General features: G+C 50.9%; 14 protein-coding genes across 14 annotated transcripts; 6 read left to right on the top strand and 8 right to left on the bottom strand.

Moving 5' to 3' along the window:
- Positions 1-40: 40 nt before the first annotated feature.
- P170DRAFT_470736 (putative nuclear membrane fusion protein Kar5) lies at positions 41-3,112 on the bottom strand (the record flags this gene model as incomplete). Its single annotated transcript, XM_024852786.1, has 7 exons — positions 41-385; positions 435-525; positions 1,512-1,723; positions 1,771-1,827; positions 1,880-2,101; positions 2,155-2,972; positions 3,022-3,112. 7 exons carry the CDS (start codon positions 3,110-3,112, stop codon positions 41-43), a joined length of 1,836 nt encoding a protein of 611 aa, XP_024710624.1.
- A 554-nt stretch (positions 3,113-3,666) lies between these two features.
- P170DRAFT_470735 (mitochondrial 54S ribosomal protein uL6m) lies at positions 3,667-4,559 on the top strand (the record flags this gene model as incomplete). Its single annotated transcript, XM_024852785.1, has 3 exons — positions 3,667-3,937; positions 4,003-4,116; positions 4,186-4,559. 3 exons carry the CDS (start codon positions 3,667-3,669, stop codon positions 4,557-4,559), a joined length of 759 nt encoding a protein of 252 aa, XP_024710623.1.
- P170DRAFT_432858 (3'(2'),5'-bisphosphate nucleotidase) lies at positions 4,501-6,134 on the bottom strand. The gene has a single exon (XM_024848352.1). It carries the CDS (start codon positions 5,834-5,836, stop codon positions 4,778-4,780), a length of 1,059 nt encoding a protein of 352 aa, XP_024710622.1. The 5' UTR covers positions 5,837-6,134; the 3' UTR covers positions 4,501-4,777.
- Positions 6,135-6,320: 186 nt separating this feature from the next.
- P170DRAFT_432857 (LSB5 family protein) lies at positions 6,321-8,492 on the top strand. Its single transcript, XM_024848351.1, has 4 exons — positions 6,321-6,755; positions 6,882-7,033; positions 7,091-8,119; positions 8,189-8,492. The coding sequence occupies exons 1-4, from the start codon at positions 6,741-6,743 to the stop codon at positions 8,199-8,201; spliced, it is 1,209 nt and encodes a 402-aa protein (XP_024710621.1). The 5' UTR covers positions 6,321-6,740; the 3' UTR covers positions 8,202-8,492.
- Positions 8,493-9,032: 540 nt separating this feature from the next.
- Positions 9,033-11,011, bottom strand: P170DRAFT_452741 (MFS multidrug transporter). The gene is made up of 2 exons (XM_024851298.1): positions 10,576-11,011; positions 9,033-10,526 (listed from the first exon to the last, which is right to left on the bottom strand). Exons 1-2 carry the CDS (start codon positions 10,781-10,783, stop codon positions 9,082-9,084), a joined length of 1,653 nt encoding a protein of 550 aa, XP_024710620.1. The 5' UTR covers positions 10,784-11,011; the 3' UTR covers positions 9,033-9,081.
- Positions 11,012-11,697: 686 nt separating this feature from the next.
- On the top strand, positions 11,698-12,558 carry P170DRAFT_505921 (uncharacterized protein; the record flags this gene model as incomplete). Its single annotated transcript, XM_024854333.1, has 2 exons — positions 11,698-11,850; positions 11,911-12,558. 2 exons carry the CDS (start codon positions 11,698-11,700, stop codon positions 12,556-12,558), a joined length of 801 nt encoding a protein of 266 aa, XP_024710619.1.
- Positions 12,559-14,241: 1,683 nt separating this feature from the next.
- Positions 14,242-14,888, top strand: P170DRAFT_421888 (uncharacterized protein; the record flags this gene model as incomplete). The annotated part of the gene is made up of 3 exons (XM_024847394.1): positions 14,242-14,254; positions 14,322-14,816; positions 14,872-14,888. The coding sequence occupies 3 exons, from the start codon at positions 14,242-14,244 to the stop codon at positions 14,886-14,888; spliced, it is 525 nt and encodes a 174-aa protein (XP_024710618.1).
- A 344-nt stretch (positions 14,889-15,232) lies between these two features.
- Positions 15,233-16,487, bottom strand: P170DRAFT_505919 (DUF2011 domain-containing protein). The gene is made up of 3 exons (XM_024854332.1): positions 16,385-16,487; positions 15,746-16,280; positions 15,233-15,681 (listed from the first exon to the last, which is right to left on the bottom strand). The coding sequence occupies exons 1-3, from the start codon at positions 16,408-16,410 to the stop codon at positions 15,331-15,333; spliced, it is 912 nt and encodes a 303-aa protein (XP_024710617.1). The 5' UTR covers positions 16,411-16,487; the 3' UTR covers positions 15,233-15,330.
- A 276-nt stretch (positions 16,488-16,763) lies between these two features.
- Positions 16,764-17,148, bottom strand: P170DRAFT_38233 (uncharacterized protein). The gene has a single exon (XM_024845598.1). The coding sequence runs from the start codon at positions 17,042-17,044 to the stop codon at positions 16,829-16,831; it is 216 nt and encodes a 71-aa protein (XP_024710616.1). The 5' UTR covers positions 17,045-17,148; the 3' UTR covers positions 16,764-16,828.
- Positions 17,149-17,476: 328 nt separating this feature from the next.
- On the top strand, positions 17,477-18,942 carry P170DRAFT_505918 (LAMTOR1/MEH1 family protein). Its single transcript, XM_024854331.1, has 3 exons — positions 17,477-17,804; positions 17,913-18,064; positions 18,171-18,942. The coding sequence occupies exons 1-3, from the start codon at positions 17,754-17,756 to the stop codon at positions 18,475-18,477; spliced, it is 510 nt and encodes a 169-aa protein (XP_024710615.1). The 5' UTR covers positions 17,477-17,753; the 3' UTR covers positions 18,478-18,942.
- A 127-nt stretch (positions 18,943-19,069) lies between these two features.
- P170DRAFT_452740 (uncharacterized protein) lies at positions 19,070-19,810 on the bottom strand. The gene has a single exon (XM_024851297.1). The coding sequence runs from the start codon at positions 19,473-19,475 to the stop codon at positions 19,098-19,100; it is 378 nt and encodes a 125-aa protein (XP_024710614.1). The 5' UTR covers positions 19,476-19,810; the 3' UTR covers positions 19,070-19,097.
- On the bottom strand, positions 19,524-20,672 carry P170DRAFT_421885 (E2 ubiquitin-conjugating protein UBC8; the record flags this gene model as incomplete). The annotated part of the gene is made up of 8 exons (XM_024847393.1): positions 19,524-19,660; positions 19,719-19,900; positions 19,960-20,074; positions 20,135-20,172; position 20,237; positions 20,298-20,338; positions 20,559-20,566; positions 20,640-20,672. 8 exons carry the CDS (start codon positions 20,670-20,672, stop codon positions 19,524-19,526), a joined length of 555 nt encoding a protein of 184 aa, XP_024710613.1.
- Positions 20,673-21,828: 1,156 nt separating this feature from the next.
- Positions 21,829-22,683, top strand: P170DRAFT_421884 (ubiquitin-like protein ATG12; the record flags this gene model as incomplete). The annotated part of the gene is made up of 3 exons (XM_024847392.1): positions 21,829-22,102; positions 22,362-22,561; positions 22,624-22,683. The coding sequence occupies 3 exons, from the start codon at positions 21,829-21,831 to the stop codon at positions 22,681-22,683; spliced, it is 534 nt and encodes a 177-aa protein (XP_024710612.1).
- P170DRAFT_432850 (3-methyl-2-oxobutanoate hydroxymethyltransferase ECM31) lies at positions 22,624-24,525 on the bottom strand. The gene is made up of 3 exons (XM_024848350.1): positions 23,628-24,525; positions 22,779-23,567; positions 22,624-22,720 (listed from the first exon to the last, which is right to left on the bottom strand). The coding sequence occupies exons 1-2, from the start codon at positions 24,095-24,097 to the stop codon at positions 22,949-22,951; spliced, it is 1,089 nt and encodes a 362-aa protein (XP_024710611.1). The 5' UTR covers positions 24,098-24,525; the 3' UTR covers positions 22,624-22,720; positions 22,779-22,948.
- Positions 24,526-25,680: the final 1,155 nt, after the last annotated feature.

Below are 25,680 nucleotides of genomic sequence, written 5' to 3'. Positions count from 1 at the left end.
TCCTCCGAGTGGGTTTTCCTGCGTCTTCCGTTCACGGTTACTAGTAGCCACCAGAGGCCGTGGGGACGGGAAAGCTTCCTCCGAAGTTGTGCCGGGGAAACGTGCTCGGGATAGCCCCATCGGAGCCAGCTAGGACGATGCTAATTCGCCAATATGCGGAGATGCGTAACACGCTCAGCGCAGATAAACTCGGGCTCAGCATGGCTGCGACGATCGGCATTTTCGGATGAGCGAAATCCGAAATGAAGGAGAGAACATCGCAAGAGATGAGTGGATGGCTGGTATCATGCGTCTCCAGAATCCGGGGATCGTCAGGCGGAATCCCCACAAATGCGGAGAAATTTCCTGGGCATCCCGTCACCAGCATTGCTTCCAGCAGCAGGTTCTGAGAATCGGCAGTTGGAGAAGCTCCCTCACTTCCATCGCTTGGTTACGACGCATTTCTCGGCTAGTCCCGCTGCCGAGAGGAACGCCTCGAAGCTTTTCACCGAGATCTTCACCGTCTTCAACTGACACACCGCAAGACTTTAGCTCTTCAGAAAGACTGTTCTCCCTTCACGCAAAGGTCGAGGTATCCAGTCTTCGTTTGAATCGACGTCTCCCTGGAGTAGCACAATTAACAATTGTTGAGCAATGGTCTTCTCTTCAGGATCGACCACTGCCATTCAGGCAGGTCCAGAGTTGCCGAGGCTCATAAGGGAGATCTGTTCTGCGGTCTTGCCGACAATCTCCAGTGGAAGTAGAGAATCGTGTCTCTACCGAACCCGATGCCGTAGCGCGGAATTTTGACTTTCTGCTGCAAGCTAGGATGCTGTCTGTCATCTTATACCCACCCTGACATCAAGAAGGCCCAGGTGCATCCTCCGCCTTGGAGTCGTTAATCTGACTGCCTAATATTCCCCGGATGAGTGGGTCCAGTTAGTCTGTTTACCTGCACCGTGTAAGTGTTGTAAATAAATCTTCATTCACCATGAGTATCGAATAACTTCAACTGTAAAAATTAACAGAAAACGAAACGATAAAAGCAAAGCAGAAAGCAGATGGCAAACGGCAGAAGAAAGAAATTGTTTTGAATAACCGGTATTGAATTGTTCCCTGTTCCTCTCTTAACAATATCCCGATTCAATGTTTCGTGGTGAAGGTAAAATATAGTGTCATGCTCCATGGTATGGTCCCAGCCTAGTATAGTACGTTGGCGTCACTATTGATTCTCACCATGGGGTATCGTCATGCCACCCATGAGATTAAATATACCATAGCAGCCTAACCGAAATATGCACTGCCACGGTCAAGACATATTAGCTAGTTTTTCAAAAAAGAGAAAGAAAAAAAAAAAAAAAGAAAAAAAAAAAGAAAAAGGGGGGGGGGGGGGGTCTTTACAAGCACCCATCAGTATCATGGCAGCGAATATCCTTGAATTCTGCGTACCCAGTACGCTAAGAAGAATACCATACAGTGTCCATGTAGAGTATGACCCCAAAGGTCCACTCATCGCAGGTGACTCTTTATACCTCGCTGTTGCTTCATCAATCATTGCCTGCAGATTGGCCGCAGTTGCAGCGGCTCTGTCCATGAAAGCCTGGGAGATATTCATGTTTGCCTGCATGCTCTGTTGTATTTGAGATTGGGCTTTCAATGTCTCAAAATGCTCGGCTTGTGATTTGTGAAGATCGTCGGCGGTAACTTGGGATTTTTCGATTGCATTTTCGAGGTTCCGCAGGCGCTTCGAAAGGTCAGGGCAATGCGAAAAGCTTGGAAGATGATACGTACCTCGGATATGCTCGTCTCTTGTTGTAGTAAAAGCCCGAATCTTCCTGACAACCAATCCTGCTTGGGTCTGAGCATGGACTTAGTACCAACTCGAAACAGGACGACTTACTACAGAGGCGTCAAATGCCTGCACTTGATTGAACAGAGTGGCAATATCGCTTTGTAAAAGCACTTCCAATCTGTCTTGTATAGATGATGCGAGCTCATTCTGTGTCTGGGAATCCTGTCTATAAGCTATCCTCATCTGCTGATTCCTCAACAAAGCCTCATCATGAACCACTTTCAATGCATGCTGCAGGTGGGTAATTTCTTCAGAAGCATTGAGAACATTCTATCCGTTCTGAGTATTAGAATGATTCCATATACATTCAGATAGCACCATACCTTCTCTAAACTAATCGCTTCGTTTTGAACCCTGCTGAGAATGGAATTGACCGAACCGACCATCGAGTTAACGCCGAGTCCAATATCATGAAAGATGCTTTCGAATATGGAAATGAAGCGTGAATGCGTTTCGTCTAGTTCCGTAGCTAGTCTGGCCCTCATGATCGCAGTCGTCTCCATGAAAGCTTTATGCTGCATCGACTCCGCAGCAGCCATACGCAGAGCCTCCTGGAGGCCACTGTTGAGCTTAGCAGAGGCTTCAAGGATAGACTTGTAAAGCTCAAGAAGCTCATTTTTCTCGCTTTCGACCCTTGCAGCTTGACATATGACGAGAGCATTCTGTCTGCTATTGCTGTAGGAAGTCCACCATTGCGGTCTCGACTCTAGCGTTTTGAGGCATGACGCAAGCAACTCCTTGGATATGACGTCCTGTTCTTGAGTTGGAGATTTCTGCTTGGAGGAGAATCCAAATATTCCCTTCCTATGATGTTGCGAACTCGTCACTGGGACACAGGGCGAAGGTATGGAGGCGCCCGCTTCGTTGAGTTCACAGATAGCCAACCTAGCGGCATACAGTGACCGCACATGCTCCAGAGCCAAATAAAGGTCAGGATTTGTACTCTCATTTACCCCCTCAATGGACTGGCAGGAGTTGACTAGTCTTGAAGCTGCTAATCGGTTGCACGACGGGGATGACTTCATCGTTTCCAACAATTGAACCGCTTCCATGAATATAGCATCATGTTGTTGAGTCTTCGAGTTTAAGAATGTAACAAGGTCCATATCTTCGGTCAGACTATCTCTCTGTAGGTCATATCCTGCGGGTGCTTATTAGTGCGTCCTATTCATAATGGGCGGGAACGTTACCGCTCGTAGTTTCAGCGCAGCCAAAGGTCAGAACAAGCAACCAGTATACCATATATGTAAATACAATCCCAGGAAATATGAACAGAGCCATGATGACCACTGCAAGAGCAAAGGAGTAACTGGATTGGGGAAGTGGAAATTCGGAAAGACTTGATAGATTGAGAGTAACAAGTAGTAGTATAGAAGCTAGTCGAGGGAATGAGACAGCAAACGATGGATTCTGTCAGAAGCTCTGGTATGTACTCAAGAGTAGCATTGATTCAGATACCAGTAGAGACGAACGGCTTGAACGATGGACTAAGTCATGCAGATATAGGGAATGAACTGGGCGGATAGTACTAGTACTAGACAGAAAGTTGGATGGGGTGTTGTAAGAGAGAGAGGAACGGAATGCATTTATAGATGAAATGAACTATCAACTCAGACAAGGATGGACGAACATCGTCTCTGATACCGCTCCGTCACCCACAGTTGTGGTTGGAACATGGAATTGAGGTCGCCGTCGCTACGATCTATACAACCACCAAGACACGTGACCATACCACACTAACCGCATCGGGCGATGTCGCTCTCCGGGCAAAATCAGTCGGGAATCGGAGGTTCTCTCCGCCATCGTCGAGCATCAACCCTTCAATTATCACCGCCATGTCACGTTCTCTCGCCCAGAGCTGCTTCAGACAGCTGTCACGGAGTCCCTTGAAGCAGGGATCTTTGCCTGTTTTCCTCGCTCCCGCCTTTTCCTCCCAACGAACACAATGTTTCTCGACCACCTCACCGACGCAATCTCGAGTTGGCGGCGCCGCGCTCTCCATCCCCCCCGAAGTCACCCTGAAATTCATCGACCTGCCTCAGACTCAAGTGAGAGGAATGGCCAAGGAGAAGCCGAAGGTGGCGATTGAGGTGAAAGGGCCATTGGGTGAGCCATGAGCCAGAATAGTGTCCCGGGGATGCAGGTTCTCTAACCGTGAATGTGAACGACAGGTGAAATGACGCTGGATCTTCCCCCCTTCCTGGAGGTCGCACACGACGAGGCTACTCGGAAAGCCAGTCTCACTGTTCAGGACCCTGAGATCGCGCACCAACGCGCTATGTGGGGTGAGTGTCACTTCAGAGTTGTTTCATTGGCGTCAATCACAGACCTAACTCTTGCTTCTCTCACCCTAGGTACCATTCGGGCGCACCTACAAAACTACATCCTCGGCGTGTCGGAAGGTCACATCTGCATTCTCAGTCTGGTCGGTGTCGGTTACAGAGCTACCGTCGAATCGTCGGCCACCACCGTCGAGCCCGAATACCCCGGTCAGCAGTTCGTCTCTCTGAAGGTCGGATACTCCCACCCGATCGAATTGGGCGTCCCCCAGGGTGTCAAGGCGAGCACTCCGCAGCCGACGCGTATCCTGCTGGAGGGAGTCAACAAGAACGTGGTCACCAAGTTTGCGGCGGAGATCAAGGAATGGAGAAGACCGGAACCGTACAAGGGCAAGGGTATCTTCATAAACGGGGAGACGATCAAGTTGAAGGCCAAGAAGATCCGGTAAACGGCGGTGTTTTATAATCAGGTGTTGGAAAAGAGGAGCAGTCTACACTTTCTGTATATGTATATCCCAAGCACATTTCCTTTTTGTCCGCGACTGGTATCTATCCATTTTTTGTACTTTTAGACGCATCTAGCGTGCAACGAGTCTGAAAAGAAAATTCGTGATAAGAATGGTGCTCATCATATATCAAAATCGTAACAATCCTCCTGTTCTTCCGACTACAGCTTCAGGACATGCTTCACGGCGTCGATGACCTGGCCCTGAACGGCCGCGGGGGCGGCAACAACGCCCTTGTTGGCGGCCAAAGTACGGCCCTTGCTGAAGTCCAGTGTTTGACCGTAGATATCAGTCACTTGACCACCAGCCTCGCGCACGATCAGGTCGCCGGCGGCGTGATCCCAGATCTTCTCCTGGTAGTCCTTCTTCACGGGCAGTCGCAGATAGATGTCACCAGCTCCTCTAGCGATGGAGCAGTACTTGGCCTGGGAATCCAGACGCACGCTGGGAGCGGTAATTCCCAAGAGCTGCGCAACGGCGGCGTTGTCGCCCTGGGCGGAATGACCAGCTTCAACGCCCTCGCAGAAAACAGCCTCCGCAATGTTGGGAACGGGGCGCATGGAGATGGACTTGCTCTCGGCGAGACCAGCATTGGTCAGGGGACGGCTAGTGGAGCCAGCGCCCTTGATCGCAGAGAAGAGCACTCCGTTGCCAGCACCGCTGGTCTGGTCGACACCGATCGAGGCGGTCATGGCGGCCGAGTCGTCCACGGGCAGGTTGGGGCAACCAATGGCTCCCGCCTTGACATCGCCGTCCTCAATCAAGCCGAGACACACGGCATATTGTCCGCCACGCAGGAATCCCTTGGTGCCGTCGATGGGGTCCAGAGCCCACACGCGACCCTTGGGGCCTCCGGCGCTCTTGCCTTGGTCGATAATGTCCAGCATTGCCTCTTCACTTGGCAAAGGGCCGCCCAGGAGGTTGTCGCTCTCGGGGTCCTCCAGCTTGATGTCGCTGACCAGTCTCCAGATCTCGGCGCTCAGCGCCTTGTCCTCTCGGAGGGAGCTGGCCTCTTCTTCGGCGACGATCTCGTCATTGGGGAAGTTTTTGCGGATGGCCTGGATGATCAAGGCCTGAGCTCCGAAGTCGCCGATGGTGACGGGCGACTTGTCATCCTTGGATACGGTACCCTTGGCCTTCTCGTTGAAAACCTTCTGAGTGAGGAGGGTAGCGCGCTGGACGGCGAGTTCGGCGATGAAGCGCTCTTGTTGGTAAGACATGGTTGCGACTTGGGTATAGGAATGGGAGGGGGAGAAGAGTTGAGGGAGGGGAAGTAAGTGGCGGGTTTTTAAGATGATACTGACACCCAGAAGCAAAGTGGAGCAGACGACGAATGTTGAGAGGCGCGGCCGGCGAATCGAGAAACGATCTGCCGATATCGCAAGACCCATTTACTACGAGACGGCGACGATAGTAGGCCTGCGTCCCGGAGAGCAGTCGAGGAAGAAGGGGATGGGAGAGAGGGAGAGAGCACGAATTGGCTCCAACTTCCGCATGAAGGAATGCCGGCGAGTCCAGTGACCAGAAGGAATCAAACCGAGCAAATGCGGCATCCTCAGGCCATGAGGCACCGAGGCCCCAAGGCCTGCAGGCCTCCCTGCTCCCCCGCCCTAAACCGCATCGGGCGCCGCGAGGGGCAGTCACGAGATTGGTCCTTGCGGCATGACGTTCGCCTTCGCAGGAACCTCTGCCTCTTCGCTCTTTCTCGTCCGGAGGCCTCACCGTCGATCTGCACGAGCTTGTTTTCCGAGTTGGGGTTTCATTCTGGGAGGGGTTCAGCGCGTTAGGCTGCTCATCGCCAACGGAAAACAAAACCCACTTCAACTGGGTCTAACACGTCACCGTCTGGCTATTGCCATTGCCATTGCCATTGTCCCTCTACCATCCGCAACTATTAAAGGGAAATCCCGACCGGCTCTGTGCGAGATAAAGAAAAGGGAGTCAGGTCACCTGGCGGGGTCATCATTTTCTTCATTGCTTTCAACCGTCGGGCTTGGCTTGATTGTGGACTGTGGACTTGGATGCGGGGATACTGTTTATCAACATCCAGCACGTGGGCTATTGTCAGATACTGCATCCTGAAATTGTATAGCAATCTATCGGAGAGACTGCATTCTTATCACCATGTTCCACTCGTCGGTAAGTTCATTCCTATGGGAGCAAACTTGTCGGGAATGCGCAGGCTGCGTGTAGAGAACCCCTTGGGGATTTGCGGTGTGATGATATTCTCCTTCGGTGGTTGGCACTAACGTACTCCTCGTATAGAAACCGTACTCGGCCGTGACCGTGCAGATTGAAGTTCTTACGAGCGAACAATATGAGGTCGAAGACTCCAGTGGAATCGTTGATCTTATAGAAGCTGTGACTATCCAGGGCAGCGGCCCGACCGAGGCTAGTCGGGCTCTGCGCAAGAAGCTGTCAGTCTTGCCTTGCTGTGAGATACCAACGGTGAACTTATAACTAACTTCCTTTAGAAAATATGGAAATCTCCATCGTCAACTGAGAGCGCTTACGATCCTCGACTTTCTGATCCAAAATGCCGGGGACCGTTTTCTGCGCGAGTTTGCCGACGAGCCATTGCTAGAGCGATTGCGAATTGCCGCCACCGACTCGGTTTCCGACCCTCTTGTGAAGCAAAAGTGCAAACAGCTTTTCGGACAATGGGCAGCAAGTTATAAAAACACCCCGGGCATGGGAGGAATCACGGCTCTCTATAGACAGCTACCCAAGCGCAAGCAACCGGCCAACCAGGCCAAGGCCAAGGTTTTAAGGGATGCCAACCCTTCCGATGAGCCTCCTTTGGGTCATACGGTGTCGATTTCTGCCGGAGATGGCCCATCTACCGTTCTCAGTGGTCCCAAACATAAGCACTCGTCGAGCAAATCCCTCAAGAAGGAGAAGAAAGATAAGAAGGAGAAAAGGATCCGGGCTCCCTTCAACCTGGAGAAAGAAAAGCCGGAAATCTTACAGACGCTTGCCTCTTCATCGGTTGCCAGCACGAACCTCCTGAATTCCCTGAAGCTTGTCAACCGTGAAACGCACCGGGTGAGCGAAGATGCCGAGGTCCTCAACCGATTCGAAACATGCAAGCAACTCAGACGCCAAATCCTTCGATACATTCAAAATGTGGAGAGTGAGGAATTCCTGGGAAGTTTGATTCACGCCAACGAGGAGCTGGTCACTGCCTTGATGGCATTCGAGGTCTTGGACAAGAGCGTGGACTACGATAGCGATAGTGACCAGGATGTGCTTGAGACAGGATGGACTCCTGACCGCGATGATGTCAACGAATCCTTCGCGGGTCTCGTTATCAACCTACCCAAACCTCCTCGGCCTGCGCGGCCGCTAAGCATCAGCGTCCCGTCCTCGTCTTCTCAGCAAGCCCGACGGGCCAATGACAGCGACAGCGACTCGGAAACTGACGAGGACGACGACGAGGACAATCCTTTCGGAGACCGTAATGAGATCCGCACACCTGGTGTTGAGAAGTTCCAACCTACTTGGTATGTAACGCGGTTGATCTGCACCCATTTCAGATATCACCATATCCCACCAGAACTAATTCCATGCAGGAAAGAGGTTTAATTATACGGCACCCGACATAGGAGGACCAACCCCCGTTTCCAGCAGTTTTCGCAGAATGGCATTGATTATTATCCCCGGTTCTATAACCCTATTTTCTCACGATACATGATAAGCAACGATGGTTAGGCTCCGCGGAGTGGATTGATTGTTCGCATGGATTGACTGGTTTTCAATCCATGATGACATGTACCATTATCTTCTCTATTTCTTGATTTTTATGTTTTCTTTTTCTTTTCTTCAAGACCAAGAATTACGATACCAATCTCATTTACGTTTAAAGGCGTAGCAAAGATTTAGGATGAAACAAGAATAGCGTCATCATAAACGTTGATTCAGAAATCTTGGGTTCATTTCTCAGAAAGAATAGACGCTGCTTCCATGCAACCGAAACAAATGACATCTGATTTACAATAATGCAACCAGTCTCATTCAAAGAACGAACAAAAAGATAAACGCAAATGGGTATTATAAACGAAGGGAGTTTTTTCTGCGCGACGTAGCCGGCTGGTACTCTATCAATAAATTTAAGACTGTATCTGAAAGTCCAAGGTAAGGAAGAAGCTGAAAAAGGTAATGATAAAAGATAGGATAAAGACTAGGCGTATATATATATATATATTTTTTTTGAAAACTAAATAAAATACTTGCGAAGAATATATAAGATTAAACATGTAATAAAGTATCTATTTTATAATATCTTCATTTTTATCTATCTGCCATATATAGTGCCATACACAGTTGGGAGCAACTCACCCGCCCGAGACCCCTCTGGCTCTCCTCGCAGACGGTGACAATTTATAAGTTATGCTCTGGATATGCTCTGGATATAGTATTTATGGTATTCCGAGTATCTATAGTATTATTCCCTACTTCACTCGCTTTATCCCTCCCGCCGGGCCAGGTTTGAATGCAACTTGTGTTGCCGCATTCCCAGACTGACGGCCGCCCCGACGATGGCCAGGGCGAGCAACGTAACAAAGGCAGCCCGCAGCGACACCATGTAGGCATCCAGCACGCCTGGCTTCCAGTCCTCCGGGAGTTTCCAGATCTCGTCCAGGCTGTCTCGAATTCGTCGGATCACTTCGTCGGCATCCTCTCGGTTGCCGAATCGAGACCAGAGACCGGTCCTCAGCATGTTCTGGAACACCGCAGAGGCAACGGTGATCCCAATCGTGCTGCCAGTGCTGCGGAATGCGTAGGATGCCGACGTGATCACGGCATGGTGCTTATGGTCCACGGCCGAGATCAGCGCCACCAGAGTGATGGTGAGCATGCTTCCGTAAGCAACGCCCAGGATGAAAAAGTACACGAAAGGCAGCGCAGCCGGGGTGGTCAGATGCAGAGTACAGATCAGGCCTCCCCCGAGAACCATTAAAGCCATGGCGACGAGGTTCATAGCTCGATAGCGTCCAGTGGCGCGCATAATAATCCCCGACCCCAATGAACCCATGGCGGTTCCGACCGCTTGGGGAATCAGCCGGGCACCCGCAGCTGTCGCCGACAATCCCTGGACCTGGAAGAAGAGCGGCAGGTAGAATAGCAGCCCGAAGACCGCCATCGTCGTGAACCAATTGGTGAGGCAGGCAGAAAAGACCGTGCGATCCAGAAGTAAGCGGACCGGGATCACAGGCTCGGAAGCGATTTTCGCTTCCACATAGACGAACACGCAAAAAGAGACTGCTGAGAGTGGCATGGTCGTGAGGATCAGAGGATGGGTCCAAGAAACCTGGTTTCCGCCAGCATTGAGGCCTAGAAGAAACAGAACGAGGGTGATGACCAGCGTGATGGCGCCGAGGAAGTCAATCCGCTTCAACTTTCCCTTCGCAGTCTCCTTGACGGGCACCTTGACCGTCAGAGCGACGACGATGCCGGAAGCGACGACAAAGGGGACCTGGATCAAGAACGCCCATCGCCATCCCAAGGTGTCATTGATCCATCCTCCGAACACGCCGCCGAGCCCACTGCCGGCGCCATAGCAGAGGTTGCCAATGCCCTGCCACACCCCACGTTTCCGCAGAGGCACCAAGTCCGACGTGACGAAAGTTGAAATCGCCGTGAGACCTCCTCCGCCGATGCCTGCAACAACCCGACCCAGGATTATCGTCCACTCGCTTTTGGCAAGACCGCAGATCACGTTCCCGGCGGCGAAGAAAATGTTGGACCAAATCAAGCCCGTACGTCGCGAAAATATATCAGTCAATCGTCCACTTAACGGTTGAAATGCGGCGTTGGAGACCAAATAGGAGGTGGCAAGCCAGGAGAGCAAGGAAAGCGAATTGAAGGAGGACGAGATGGGAGCCGTCAGGGTTGCGACAATGGTCGTGTCTACTGCCATTAGCCACCGTCCAAACAGAATGAAACAGATCCAATGCACCTAGCGCTGCTAAAAAGATCCCGATCCAGATACTTCCCAATACCAGCAACAGTTCCTTCGTGGTGGGCTCTTCGGCCAGCGGGACCTCCGGTTCTTGCGGAGAGGGCGAGTCATGCTGGGTCTGGCCCTGCAGGAGCGGCGTCTGCTCCGACAATGGAGCTCTTGAACCGTCGGCGGCATCAGCCGTACGGAATTGATCAGATGTCATGACTGTACAGCAAGATTTCGATGTTTAACCCCGCTGGGTGACGGTAGTCGATGGTGCGGAGCAGAAGTTGGGGTCGGAGAGATCGTCGATGATGACATCCCGAGGGAAGATCCGTTATTTCCGATCCGAACCATTCTCCCTCCGTCGGGTCTGGCATCCTTCCACTTCATGTTGGCAATTGGGAAGAGGAGGATGGAGAACAGACGATCTGCTGGAAGGATGATTATCGCGGGGTCATTTCCAGTCGGAGACAGGGGGAATCCCGGAAGCCCCTTGCTTTATTGATTGAACTATCATTTTCTGGTTATTTTAGAACTCTTTTTGTAATTTCAACCAGGCATCCCCTGCTTAATTTGACCGGTGCATACATATTTCTTGGGAAAGTCTAGTCATCTCTAGCAGAAAGAAACAGCCAAAGAAGTTCCAAACAATGGCTGTTCATGCTGCGCATTGGCCTCTGGATCAAAAGCATCTCCTTTGTCTGTAGGACAAAACTGGTGGCAGAATCTCATTCCATACCTGACACTCTTGGATTGAATGAGTACGCCCTGGACTCCTGCTGGCATCTAAGGTATCCTTGCCCTGGTTTTGACCTAAGGTGTTTCCTGGTCTTCTAAAGAAACTCAACCATTACACTTTGAATTCACTTTATGCGAACCATGGCCTATCCTTGCCCGTTGATCCCCGAATGAATTAGCATTCACTGAGTCGTTGAAGGTCAATGCGTCAACCTAGACATCCTCAGTCAGATGCAAGAAAGGCAGACACGGCACACAAGGATTTCATGAGCTCGCCTTGGTCCAAACAAGAGAGCCTGTTGCGCTTGAATATTCCCTGATTCTCAGGTACATTACTCAAGCAGATCCGTTCGGTCTCCAGGGAACGAAAGAAGTCGCGAGACACAATCTCCAGGAATGTCTGGCTTCAGGTATTCAGGCACAGAGAGCACCCGGATTACCCGGGAGCTGATATCGCAAATAGCACAGTTGCTGGATGGTGCTCGAATTCCCTATGTGCTCTGGGGCGAGAGCATGATGAGGGCGCTGGGGACGCCAGCAATGCCTTTTGTAGGTTGAAATCTACCATCTCCTACTTATACCAAAACTTCCAGCTAACGTGAGGCCCAGAGTATTGACTTTGTTATTGGCGATGGTTGGCATGAAAAGGCGCATAAGGTCCTCCGGACTGCCGGGTTCTCTCATTGTGCTCATGGACCCAGCTGTGTCCTGAAACGACCATCCGAGAGAAAGCCATATCCAGCTGCGCATCTACATCTTGATGCTCATCGGCCTCTTAGGCTTTATGCGCAGACCGAGCTCCTGTGGGAATTTCCCAACCTTCCTCTGAAAAGGCCCGCGGCAGATGACCAGTATTTCATGGTTACCACCGATCTCCGTCTGCCGGAGCAGAAAGAGGGTTGTCCTCCGGAATATGGCCGCTATGATACCTCTCTGTACCCGGTAAAAGTCCCTCACCCTACAAAACTGGTCGAGGCTTTGATACTGTTGATCTGTCGTGATCAGCACCCTAGCCCTCACGTCCTGGGATTTGATCGTCTCTGGTTCCTTTGGTTTATGCACCTGCTGATGTATGTCGGGGAAACTGGACTGCTTCAGCCGGAGAAACTTGAGCCGCATTTCATGCCAGTATGGGAGGAAGCATGTTCAGATAGTTTCATTGAGGAGCCTCGGCTGCGTGCGATTAAGCATCTTCAAGCCACACTATGGCAGCAAAAGGCACTCCCGCCACATAGGCCCAATGCTCCTGATTCGTGATTTTTGAGTAGTTTCATCTATGTTTTTTTCGTTTGATTTCCATTCTGGAGGACTGCGCCCGAGAACCTGTCTTTCGCTGCATGTTGTCCACAATAGATTATTATCGTCGTCGGGGATTACAGGGTGAGGCCATCCGAGACAATAATTTTAACTATTAATTAAAAGAGATCCTTTCCCCTGCGACTCATTCTTAGCCACATTAGTAGGCAGGTTGTGATGACCCACCGAGATAGATGAATGCAATTTGCTTGATCTGAAGAGTCCACAACAAGCCGCAGCTAGTGATCGAGTTAAGCGCCTCAGTGGCTCGAGATCCAAACGCCACGACGAAACCGAGTCAGTTCTCTATCAGGGCCGCGTCATTCTTATCTTCATCTGTATACAGAATCGAGAGAAGGAGGAAGATAAATCATCGAGAGTCCCACGGAGAAGAACGGTACCTGGAGCTAATCTGGAAGGGGTTTAGTATTGCTCTCTTAATATACTTCTGTCATTTCTAGAACGGGAGAAGAATCGAAGTCCGTATTCCAGATCTGAAGGCCTGGCGGAAGACATGATGCATGACTCATGTGGCGTCAGAGTCTGTTCAATCCTGTCCTCTTAGGATAGCAAAAAAGCTCTAGAAATAAGCCAACGTAAAATTAGTGTCTCTAGGCACACCGAACGTACTCCGCGGGTGCCCAAATCAGGGGTTATATGATGAGGGAATTATAAAAAGAGAGCGCTCCTTAATCAAGGGCGTCCATACTTCATAGACTTGCTCGGTGAGCTTGTGGTAGTTTAAGGCAGTTGATCCGGGAATCCAATCTCCGAGAGACAGACTTGAGATAGATCTGAAAGATGTGCGTACCGCGGGTTGGAATTTTAGCTTGAGCTCTAATCCAGGAGACCCTATCTAGCTCTGACGCCATGTTCTGGAGTCGAGATCACTCAGATTCCGACGTGTCAGATTCAATCCGAGCAGACACTTCAGACGAATGGGAAAGAGTTACAGACGCCCGCTGCAATTGAGACCAAACGGCGAGCATTGATGGTCGGGCAGGATGACCCTCATCCCCATTTCCAATCCGATTGCAACTGGATTCCGCGAATTCGATCTAAAACGGACGGTCCAATGACTCTCGAATGCGAACTGGAGCAGGAGGAAATTCAGACCCTCATCTGGTCTAGCGAGTGCAGCACAGCCACAACGGCGGCCCTTCAACGCGAAGAGGTGGTCAACGCCGAGACCCAGCAGTTCGTTGTTCTCCGTGCCACGTTCAACTGACGGACGCGCCCTTGCTTGGTGCGACCTCGAACCCGGCCTATCTGCGAAGAGACATCGGCGTCACGGTGTCATCGAGATTTTTCCCATCTGGATGGACGGAGTTGTAGGAGTGTAGGACACAAGAGCTGACGAACCCCGAGGATCGGCGTGGGTCTCCACTCTGGAGATGACAGGGGAATTCCAATACAAATGACAGAAATGAAAAAGGAGAGTTGCTTTTCTTATTATTAAGGACGATCAGGACCGTGCTGCGTCACGTGGCGTGTCATACGGAGGTTTAAATGCACGGGGGAAGTACGAGGCGTCGCGCTTTCTCTCTTTTCTTTCCATCTCCATCCCGCCGTGTCTGTCATTGTTCGCATCCCATTCTATTCTCTCGGATATACATCTTTCTGATCCTCATCTCCCTGTACAAAATGCCCGGTGTTCGTGAGTAAACCGTCGATGTTGATTCCGTTTCCCCATTGGTGTCTCTATCTCTAACCCGTATCTGCAGCACCTAATGCGCTTCGGCAACTGAAGCAGGGACTCAAGTCCCTTCTTCGGAGGAAGAAGAAGAACCCCCAGAACAAACCCGACGCGGCTCCAGCTACAGAGAACCCCGCCGATAAACCTGCGGAGAACGCTGCTGCGCCGCCAGCTGAAGCCAAACCTCAAGAACCCGCTCCTGCTGCAGACCCTAAGACAGGTATGCCCACTAGCCAAGACATCAGGTCCGGCCAGATCACTGACCGTCCAAAAGAAGCACCCGCTACGGATAAGCCCGCCGAAGCCCCGGCTGCGGAGTCCTCACAACCGAAGCCAGAGAACCCTGAAGATACTCCGGCTCCAGCTCCCGAGGCCAAGCCTGAAGCTCCAGCCGCCGAGGCTCCGGCAGAGGCTTCGACGCCGGAGACGAAGACGGACGCTGCTGCACCGGAGACAAAGGCTGAACCGGCCGCCCCGGCTGCTGAGGCCCCAGCTGCCGCCGAAAAGCCTGCCGAGACGAAGCGTAAGTTCGACCTGCCGTCTCCCAGCAGATAAAGGCCCTAACATATTGCATGCAGCTCAAGAGGCCAAATAAGTGTCTGAAGCCCTCATGTTCGCTTTCTAGTGTGGCTGGTGTGTCTGTCCATCAAATAATGGATTTGTTGCCTGTCTCGCATCAATTTTGTGTCTATTTTTTTCTGCCCTGTGATTCTGTCTTGCATACCATACCCTGGCATTAATTGCCGCCCGAGTTTTGAGATTGAGGCTTTGATTATTGTTCGTTTTTATTCTCATAATACCCTGCTTGCGTTTATCGGTCATTGTTTTGTATAAATTGCATCTCTTATTGCAAGCGAACAGTTCGCTTGCATAATCAGCGTGTCGAAGCTTTGAATTAAATTGCATTATGGCAACTTATGGAACCACCTGTAGGAAAATGATCGCAAAAAGAATATCAAATTAGATCTATCAAGGCGATGTGAGCATGGGTATCATCAACGAGGCACAGCGCAAAAGACACGCAAACTGCCGAGAACCTAATTGTCCTCTTCTTGCGAGGATACGTCTTCATCCATCTCAACAGGCAGAGCCTGGCCTGTAGCCGCTGCCGTGGCAGCTTTGATCTCTCTGGCCTTCTGTCTCCTTTTGATCTTTCTCTCGCGATTCTTGCGGTTCCGCTTTTCCGCCTCTGTTTCCTTTGCCTGCTCCGCGGCCTTAACGCGCTTGCGCAGCTGCAGACGACGCTTCTTGCCCGGCTTCTTATAGGACTTGGGAGTCTGGGGTTCACTCTCCGCATTGTACGCAATGATTGTATCGTTCGACTCCCGCGGGAGTTTCGTATGCTGCCTGTTCAAGCGAATGACCCGCCATGGCAGATGGCAACCAGGCTAGAGAATAGTCAGCCATATTCCTCCCCTTCAAACTGGCGCAATGACCAAGAACACCACTCACCCAAGAAATCTTGGCCCAGCCCAACAGATCATCTCCAGACACCGCGACATCCGCAAACTGCTTCTTCCGTACTTCCAGCTGCGGATCCTCGTCTACCTTCACGCCCGACAACGTCGGCGTCGAGAAATAGTACCCCCACCCTCGAAACGGGTTCACGAAGCGTCCATCTCCCGTCTCCGGAGTCGGAGACCGCAATCTAATCCGTAGTTTCTGCGCCCCCTGCGCGGTATTCTCGTTACTATCCTTGGAGTCACCAGTTGCTTGCGTTTGCGATTGCGATTTCGTCGCGGCTGGGGCGCTGAATAACCGGAACTCGAACTCTTGTTCCTCCTCCTCTGCTTTGTTCGGGCCGTCTGCTTCGTCGGGGTGTGGTTCTTGTCCAGAGGCTTCTGGTTGGGTGGTCGTTGCGACGAATGTGTCGAGGTTTAGCAGTTTGGCGAGGCGTTGATGCGCATCGGTATTTGCGGGCTCGGGTTGCGGCGAGGGGGATCGGGAGGCTGACGAGGCACGGGAGAGGATGTCTTCGCGACGAACGCTGGAAATTAAGAGCATTTAATTAGTAACTTTATCTGGAGAGTTTGATTTGGATTGCAAGAGAATGGCGTTGGGGCGGTACAAGGAGGTGTTGTGCGAACGTACCGTTTTGCGTTCGGGAGATCGAACATTGTCTGTGAATAGGTATAGATAAAATTGAAGGGATGGTGTGAACGACAATTGCGAAGTTTGAGGGGCTATCGTGAGGTCGTTGGAGTGCGGAGAAATCGAGTCGGTGGGAGTTGAAAAAAGTCGGCGCGAGGGGCGCTATTTCCACGTGCGCCGCCCATTGCGGCCACGGCTGTTTCTTCACGTCTGCAAGTGTACGGAGTACTCCGTCCTCTACTAGGCTTTCCTTCAAGAACAAATTATCCTCGGTAAATCATACCTCTTTGCGTGTTCTCTTGTTGATTTGGTAATATCTACATGCTAAAAACGATCTAATCGCCGGGTTTTCAACGGATAGACACAATTGGCCTCAATGTCCAGGCTCAAGTTATGATCAAGCACAACGACGGAGTTATTTCCGGCTCCAAACCCAAGGACATTTCATATAGAGATTGATGGAAATCGATAATCAAATATAGTAGAAAGACCCTGGGACCGGGTATCAACGAGTACTTTGGGTAGCGAAGATCCAATTATGCTTAGATGTCTCGAAGTATCCAGTCGGCATTCTTGCACAAACTTGAGTCCATCACGAGTGATACTCAGGATAGGCAGGCATTCGGTGGTGAATGCCCCATAGAAACGATGGCCCATCATAGCAGTCACTCATCCGCTCACAGTGAATCAAGCGAAGATCGATGATAGAACCTTAAGTGTCCATGGAGATGTGTGAGCAACGGACTTCACGATGCCATTCCAAAGCCTCAGTATATTCATCAAGATAAGAGGCCCTTGCGTTGAGTCTATTTAGGAAGGCTTGAAAACATGGCGACAACCAACATTTCACAGCTCCTGGCAGATTGTTATCAAACCCCAGGGGCATGGGTAACCAGGGGTGATCGGATCAGATCTGATGATCCTACTGCATTGAGAAATGAGCCCGCAATCTGGTAGGGATCCGGTGATACACAAAGACCCCTTGCGGCGAAGGCGGGCATCATATGATGGATGACCAAGGGGGAGAGAGACAGACAGAGAGAGAGAAGTAGAAGAAGGCGAAGGCCTCCGATGTCATCACGCACGGGCCACCCGCCTTCCGCCTTTCTCCATTCCGCCCGCCGTTTCATCGATCCAATCCGTCTTCCAAACTCTCCCAGCATCACCGGTTGGTGCGTCGCTACTACTGCTGTTCTTCGGGCATCCATCACTCGTTTCCGCTTCCTTGCGGCTGCTCTGTCACATCTGCAACGCGGTCCTTCCACCCTTCAATTAACGACTCTGTCTTCTGCAAAATCCCCTCGGGTTCTTCCGGCCTTGAATGTCTTGTGCTCCCAACTTGCGATCAACGAAACCTGCTTCGGTATAAATGGGTATCTGCGCTTCTTGTCTCGGACTCAGTCGTCGAGACAGTCAGGATGTGAGTAACGACGTGATGATAGGGGTAATGCGACGGAGCGATCGTGGTATCTACGGCGATACGATGGCTCCTCCACTCAGTACTGTGGCTAACTTCACCTCTCTTTAGTCTGAGTCCTCGCGCCTCCTCGAAGACGACATCTATCAATCGGGATACGGATATGGAGCCCTCAACCATGCGAACCAGGTCGCTCAACCCGACACCGGATACATAAAGCGCGAACGGGAAGCCCTAGAAGCGATTTGTCAAAGGACCTCGGAGTAAGTCGCTCCTCTATCTTCTCTTTGGGAAACGATACGCCAAACGATGGCGCAGCCCTCAGTTGTCGCAGAGAGGCTTCGGTAAAAGGCTAACTTCTACAAATAGCAATGTCATCGATATCTGGTCCCTTCAACCTCAACCTCACCTTCAACCTCAAGCAACGCTGCACGGTCCCGTGTCCCCTTCGACATCGAAATCAGGTGCAACAGACGATGTCCCCGTGAGAATCACAACCTCGCCGCCTTCGGAACGCCCTGAATCGGCTGATAAAGACTCCGCGACCAAGCCCGGTGCCGTCCCTAAACATTGGGGAGAAGTTGTCATCAATCCTCGGAAAGGCAAACAGGCGCGCTCGGGATCGAATTACGAGACCAATGCTCGCGACGTCTTCGGTGTTTTGAAGGTGACTTGATCCTCCTGGACTTGAGTGGACACGACGTGACGGTTCAATATCTGGGTCTTTTTCCCGATCATTTCTTTCCCTTCGATTTCTTAATCCTGCCTCTCTTTATGCTTTTGCACTCCATTCCCTCGCTTGAGTCCATCACATAGGTCGCCGGTCGACGGTCTATTCTCTCCTTTTCTACCCTTCTGCTTTTCTTTGCCATCCTCTCTTTACTTTTCTGGCTTGTTTCTTCGCGTCTTCCACAATCCCTCCCTTGTCTCTTTCTTCTTTTCCTTTCATATCTTTCCTCTTTTCAGCCCACCCCCCTTTTTTAGAGACATACTTGTCATAATACCCTTGTTGCATGCTTTCTCATCACCAAAGTTTTCATCCCTGTCAAAAATGTGCGCTTTCTTATGTATTACATGTCCTTGGCTCGAAATAGCTACATTGCGCCGTAACATTAAAAATGACATCATACGTTCAGTATAGACCCGCGCAGTGTGGATACGTAATTGATAGTCTTCCAGTATAATGACATTCTATTACCGCTGTACTACGGAGACCTCGAAGCCATTCTCTCTAGGCATTTTCATTTTATTCTGAGACGTAATAATATAACAGGCGGAGAAAGTAGAGACATAGCATCAAAATCCAGCACCTGTTGCTTTCGGTATGTTCACGGGAGTCAAAAGAGAAAAAGGAAAGGAGATAATGCGCGACCACGGCGCTCGGGTCTGCATAAAGAAAAAGAACGGGGCTATGAAACACAGAGCCCCGTCAAGACAGAAGAGTGAGGAATTCGGACACTCGCCGATAGAACGATCAGTTCGACCTTTCCTTAATTCCATCCTCACAACCGTGGTCAAATCAGGTGCGCCATGAACGTCAGAACTCCACCAGATAAACGCCGAGAAACCCAATCCTGATAAGACGACACATAGATAATAGAAAAGGGAAATCAGGCCGATGCAATATAAGGTCGTTGGTCGCGGATGGTCAATCCCGGGTTCCGTAATAGTCATGAAAGAAGAAAAGGCATTACTGAAGGAAAAGGAATAACAACAGGCGATTTAAACGTCATCCATGGTTCCGGCGGGTTCTTCCCCGCCGGATTCGTAGCTACCAGCAGAACTGAGTTCATCTTCGGACTCGGTGTCTTCCCCGGCATCGTCAACGGCTTCTTTGCTGGCATACTTGGCCACGTATTCTATAGATGATAAGCCAAACCTGCACCCGTGAAATGCAGCAGATAACAGAATACATACCCTTCACCTTTGCCTCGTAGCTTTTGGGCTCCCTCATCAGCATAGCCGCGGCCTCTCCGTTTAACGGATCCGAAGGGTTCGGGTATCGCAGGAGTTGCGGAAGGAAGACCTCGAAGATGTTGATCATGTCGTACATCGGTGACCAGGTCTGGTTAATGACATCCAAGCAGACAGAACCCGAGCTATATTCAGGAAGAGACGTCAGCGGTAGCACTTGGAGGATTAGGCTGGCATTTCTTACAGCTCATCGATGTTAGGGTGGAATATCCTGTTGACAAACCCGATGCTCGGGCTCTTGTACGGGTATTGATCTGGTAGTTCGACGTGGATCTTCCAATGTCCTCCTTGAAACGGGGCTATGGCGTTGTTAGGTAAAATGAACAAATGATACATCAAGTGTTTGAGGCGGTACATACTCTCCTCGGGGCCCTTAAAGCGCACGTAAAACTCTTGCCTGTAGGAAGAGTACCTTGTGAGCCTATGTCCCATGGAAGTATTCCGGGCCTTATTCAACATACACTACAGTAAAAAGTCAGCAGGCAATTTCAAATGGGTGGCAAAATGACGGATAACACGCACTATTGTCATTGACCAAAGTCACCTCGTAGTCACTCATTAACCTATTCCGATATATCAGCACATGTCCCAGTTAAATTCGGGTCGAGCTTTCTGTGGTTCGACAGCGGTTTATAAATCCACAGGGATGACTAGAGCGACGAATGTTGGGAATAAATGAACGGGTGTGCATACATCCTGCCTAACAGTTAGCCGTGGATCTATTCGCAGGTGTGATAGACCGGGGATTAAGCCGGCAAAAAGGAAGGCAATTATTTGACATACTTCATGACCTATATCGATCAAAACCCAGAGTTAGTCTTTCGTCATGTCTCCCGCAGATCCCAGGTGTGTTCACCGACTCACGTCTGTCTCGATTCTCCGCTTTGGACTGCTCATTTTGAATAAATTGGGACGATGCCGCGCTCTCGGAAAAAGTACGAATCGTATTGGATATGCCCACGGAGTCCCACGGAGTAGAGCTGGCGTAAGGAGGGCGAGTTGTGTGACTTGGGAAGAGGCAACTGGTCTCCAAGGTGGAAGCGGGGAAGCAATTGAGCGAGCGGGGACAAAGGAGTTGGAGGCGGTGGCGATAGTAGAACGAGAAAAGGAAGATACGGCGAAGTAACAGAGCCCGGGAGAGGAACGGGGGACTGGGAGAGGCGCAGGTTATAAAAAGGGGGGGAGTGTAGAGCAATAGGGGGAAGGAGGGAGTAGAGAAGTGGGAGGTATGACCGAAGGCGGGAGGGGAGAAGGCGAGGACGGAGAGAGTCAGTGATAGCAGGCGATGATGGCACCACAGTCAGGTGCCCCGATGACTCAGCCCCGCCATATCTTCACGCTGCCGTCGCCAGTCTGAACATCCCTTCTCCAAGCAGTGGCATATGTAGTCATCGTTGGGCAGATGGACATGAGCCTCCCATGCTGAATGGTTCCTCATGAGTGACTAAATCACAGTGTCGTTCCCTAGACTAGACCGGTCAGGCGCTTGCATCGTGTCGCATGTGGGGCATGATCAGGTAGCAAGACCCGGCGAGTTGGATCAGGTACTCATTGAAGAAGGACTCGGTCATGCTTGGGTGTTCTACTCCGGAGTAGTGGTCTTGTATATCAAGATGGGGGCTGGGCAGGTCCAGTTGCTCTTCGACATGACCTTGGGTAGTGCCCTAACTACTACGGGTGCTACGGGGTGCTATGGAGTGCTGCGGAGTACTACGGAGTACTACAGAGTACTACAGAATTAGATAGGAAGCAGTTCCAGGATATGTCTAAGAGTAGTAAAGGCTAGAAAATGCCAAACTGGTCTGGTTAATGCCGCATACTCACCTCCTAGGGTATGATGCTGGTGCTGGTTAATGGCCGCAGGGATCGGGGTATGTGTTGTGGCCTCAGGTGTCTCTCTCTCCTGCCGTCGAATGCGCCAGAGTCTCCGGAGTAAATACCGTCATCCTTCTCCATCTTCTCCCCATCACTCTCCATCACTTGGCCGTTTGTTTCAGCACAGGCATTATTCACACAGCCTTTCTTTGTGATCATCTCCATTGTACTGCACAGCATGGATTCTTCTTCTTCTCCAGACCCCTCCAGCCAGAACTCGCCCCAGCCAGACCGGAATCCGCCCGGGATCGCCAAAACTAATCTGGCCCATCGACCGGCCAGTCGAAATAAAGCCTCAGACTCCGCTGCCAACACCACCAATGCCCCTATTCCCGATGACGAACATGGTTCCGACTTGCCGCTGACCATGTCTGCCTCCGTGGTGCTAACCAGTCTTCCACGGGACGCTCATCAAGCACTAGCGGATGCCGAGGCCATTGACACAGGAAAGGGTAAGTATCGCTTTGGGCACTCGATTTTAATCTCCTAAATTACCTACCCCCTGCCCTCTCATACCGGATGGCAAAGAATCCAGAATTCGCGCTGGCTACCGAGGGAGGAGCTTCTTTGTAGGGTCATCTGGCCGCTTCTTTTTTGTTGTAACTCTATTTTCCCCGCTTGATTCCCTCCAGATGGCATGCGATTGGTGTCCCTCCATCACGCAGCGTTTGCATGACCCAAGAGGCGTTTTTGGTGCTGATTGTCGAACAGTGACCGTTCGCTTCCAGCCTTTGCCTGCAGCCCCAATTTTGAAAAATCGGGTCTTCAAAATCAGTGCTTCGCAGAAATTTGAGACCGTCATCAAGTTTCTCCGGAAGAAACTGAACTGCAAGCCTTCCGACTCCGTTATTTGCTATGTAAATAGTACCTTTGCACCTGGACTCGACGAGGGTGTGGGAGGATTATGGAGAGTGAGTTTCTCATTGTTCGGGTCTGACTTCTGTGTTCGCTCTTGTTAACCTACTGCGTGCAGTGTTTCAAGACGGATGACCAATTGATCGTGTCGTACTCCATGACCCCTGCGTTTGGTTGAATGGGAGGTGACGGTCCCATGGCGCCAAAAGGACACTGTGAGTACTACATGTCTGCAACTGCGGTAAACGAAAATCTTTATTGACTCGATTGAAGTATGCAGGGGTCAGCGTAGAGAGCAGCCAGCTGGCTTCTATCACTTTCTAACAGATATGAGACATGGGACACGAGCTATGAAATATGAGGTATCACGAAAACCACCATGCCAGACAGGATGCGGAAAAATAACATGTAGCAAATGATGAAACACAAATTGCGAAGACTCTTTAGTCCTCCGATTTACCAACGATTCTTTCAAACTCCGCCAACTCTTCTTTGGGAATAGGATAGGTGTATTCTTCCGAAGGATACGCGCGACTCTTGACCTCTTCCCGATACTGCTGAATCCCCTTGATGGCCTCGCCCCAAACATCGGCATATTTCTTCACGAATCTAGGGAGAAATCGACCCGGCGGGAAGTTACCGGTCATGTCAATCTGCACGAGGACCTGCCCGGAACATCCATTACCAGCGCCGATGCCAATGGTCGGAATGCTCAGCTTCTTCGTGACAATGGCGGCAATCTCGGCGGGCACGGCTTCAAGAACCATCATGAATGCACCGGCCTCCTGCACAGCCTGGGCATCCTTCAACAGACTCAATGCCCCCGCGGTCGACTTGCCCTGGACTCTGAACCCTCCCAGAGCGTTCTGGCGCTGCGGCGTCAACCCGATGTGGCCGACGACGGGGATCCCCGCCTGCGTGATTCGCTTGATAGTAGGGGCCATTTCGGCGCCTCCCTCCAGCTTCACGGCCTGCACGCGACCCTCCTTGACGATGCGGATGGCCGATTGAAGGGCCTGCTCCGGTGACACTTCATAGGAGCCCATAGGGAGGTCACTAACCTAAATAGATTGTTAGCCCCAATTTCTCACTCGGGCAATGTATCAGGAAGAGAGACACACCGTGAACGAACTCTTCGCCGCTCTCGCCACGCTCCGACAATGCAACAACATCTCCTCCATCACGACCTCACTCGTATCCTCCATCCCCAGTGCCACCATTGCCAAGCTGTCTCCGACCAGCACCATCTCCATGCCGGCCGCCTCGGCGACATGGGCACTGGGGAAGTCATGTGCCGTTAGCATGGTGATCGGCTCGCCTTTCCGATACAGACTGCGCAAATTCTGTATCGTCACTTTCTTGCGAGGATTAGCCGGCGTGCCGCCCAGCGGGGAATGCGAACTATGTCGGACGAATGCTGGAGTACTGCTTCCCGACGACGGGAGACATCTAGCCGGGAGGGAGGTTTTACTCCCGGCCAGAAGCAGCGGAGCTATCGATGAAGATGATGAGGCGGTAGTGCGCGTGACCAGGTTCCTCGACAGACACCGCAAAGGCATCGTCATCTGGACTGCGGCTCTGGATGAATTCATTGTTCCGCAGATGGGTGTAGTAGAGAGTGGTTTTGTGGGTGAGAAAGAGAGTCAAGTTCGACTGCGGAACCCCAAAGAAGGACAGACCGAGCGCAAAGAAGCGATTGATATCAACAATAACCGGTGTACGTATGGAGTTGTATTCCGATCCGATCAGATAAAGTAGTTTGAAGTACTGAGGTGAGTGGCGTTACCAGCAACGGCACCGGAAGAAGGAAACGACCAGGACCAGTTCCGTAGATGGAAAAGCTGGATCCACAACCTAGTCGATCCTTGACTGACAGTGGCAACGAAAAAGATAGAATGGGGTTTGGGAAAAGCCCAAAAAAAAATCACAAAAAGAGAAAAGAGTGAGAATCCGTCGAGGCCGGTCTTTGGAGAGAAGAAATCAACGTGAATCGAGCCCCCACCGGGCTTTATAACCAAGCTCAGCGCAGACGTGCTGGTATATGCAGCGTAGCCGGGAGCATCCCCAGAGCGCAACTTCCATTCTGCCGGTGATCTTAGGGCTTTTTTTGGGCCGTGGCAACCCGATGATTGGCCCCCGGCGGTTCCGTGGATGCTCCGCCGGATGGACCGTTCTTCCTGCCGAAGGGACCGAGGCTGTTTACTGTCGGATGTTTACTCAGTTTCTATGTCGATTTCGATTTACCGGAGTAGGGCAAAGATACTCGTCTTTTCATTGCGAGATAAATGCTAGAGACTATGCATGTGCCCTGTCCGACCTGGACGAGCACTCGAACGCCCTCCATCGGTGTTCGGTCCGGCGGCATGGATCATGAACCTATCGAGATAAGTAGGTAAAAAAGAAGTGAAGCTAGCTAACAATAAGCACGTAGCTTGGGGAAATAAAACGATCAACAATAAAGTTCACAAAAACACCACCGGTACGGACAAGTCCGCCCTTTGAATGCAACCCCATGACACATCCACCCAAGAACCAAGACAAATAGAATCGAAGAGAAAGAAACGAAATGAAAAGGGGAATGAGAAGGGAATTTGGTGGATTATGCTCCAATGCAAGGCAGGTATGGGAAGCTGATGAGCATTCGAAATCACCTCTCCGAACTCACGGCTTTTCGCGTGCTTCCTTTTTTTTTTCTTTTCTTTTTTTTTTTATGTTGAATGCCCGAAATCATGATTCCCAAAATTGGCGTTGGTGAGGTTGTCAATTGCTTTCGTTCATCAAACCCGTATAATATAATGCAGGCAAAATCCAATGACGCCGGCTGTATGATAATGCACTGTGAGACATCAGGTACAATAAAACGAAATGTAAACCACAGAACCGATGCAAGTGAGAAGGGGGAAGAAAGAAAGGGAAAAAAAAAAGGATAAGAGTAAAAGGGAAACCTGAGAATGGAAGGTTAAATGAGCGACAGAAGATCAAGTCAGTTATTTGCTCCGGGGAGCGCGAGTTTGAAACAAATCCGAGGCGCATATGTACCATTGTTATTTAGGACCGCTCTTTTAAATGCTCTCGTGTTCTCCATGAATGTAATTACTGCCGTCGAAGGAACAGCGGATCGTAAGAGTAAAGTGGGTGACGCTAATGCGGTTGAGATGGAAAGAATTGCGACTTA

This window comes from Aspergillus steynii, assembly GCF_002849105.1.
Source record: "Aspergillus steynii IBT 23096 chromosome Unknown P170scaffold_1, whole genome shotgun sequence".
Taxonomy (NCBI): domain Eukaryota; kingdom Fungi; phylum Ascomycota; class Eurotiomycetes; order Eurotiales; family Aspergillaceae; genus Aspergillus; species Aspergillus steynii.
Note: the sequence above shows the minus strand (reverse complement) of the source record. Positions and strands in the feature narration are given on the sequence as shown.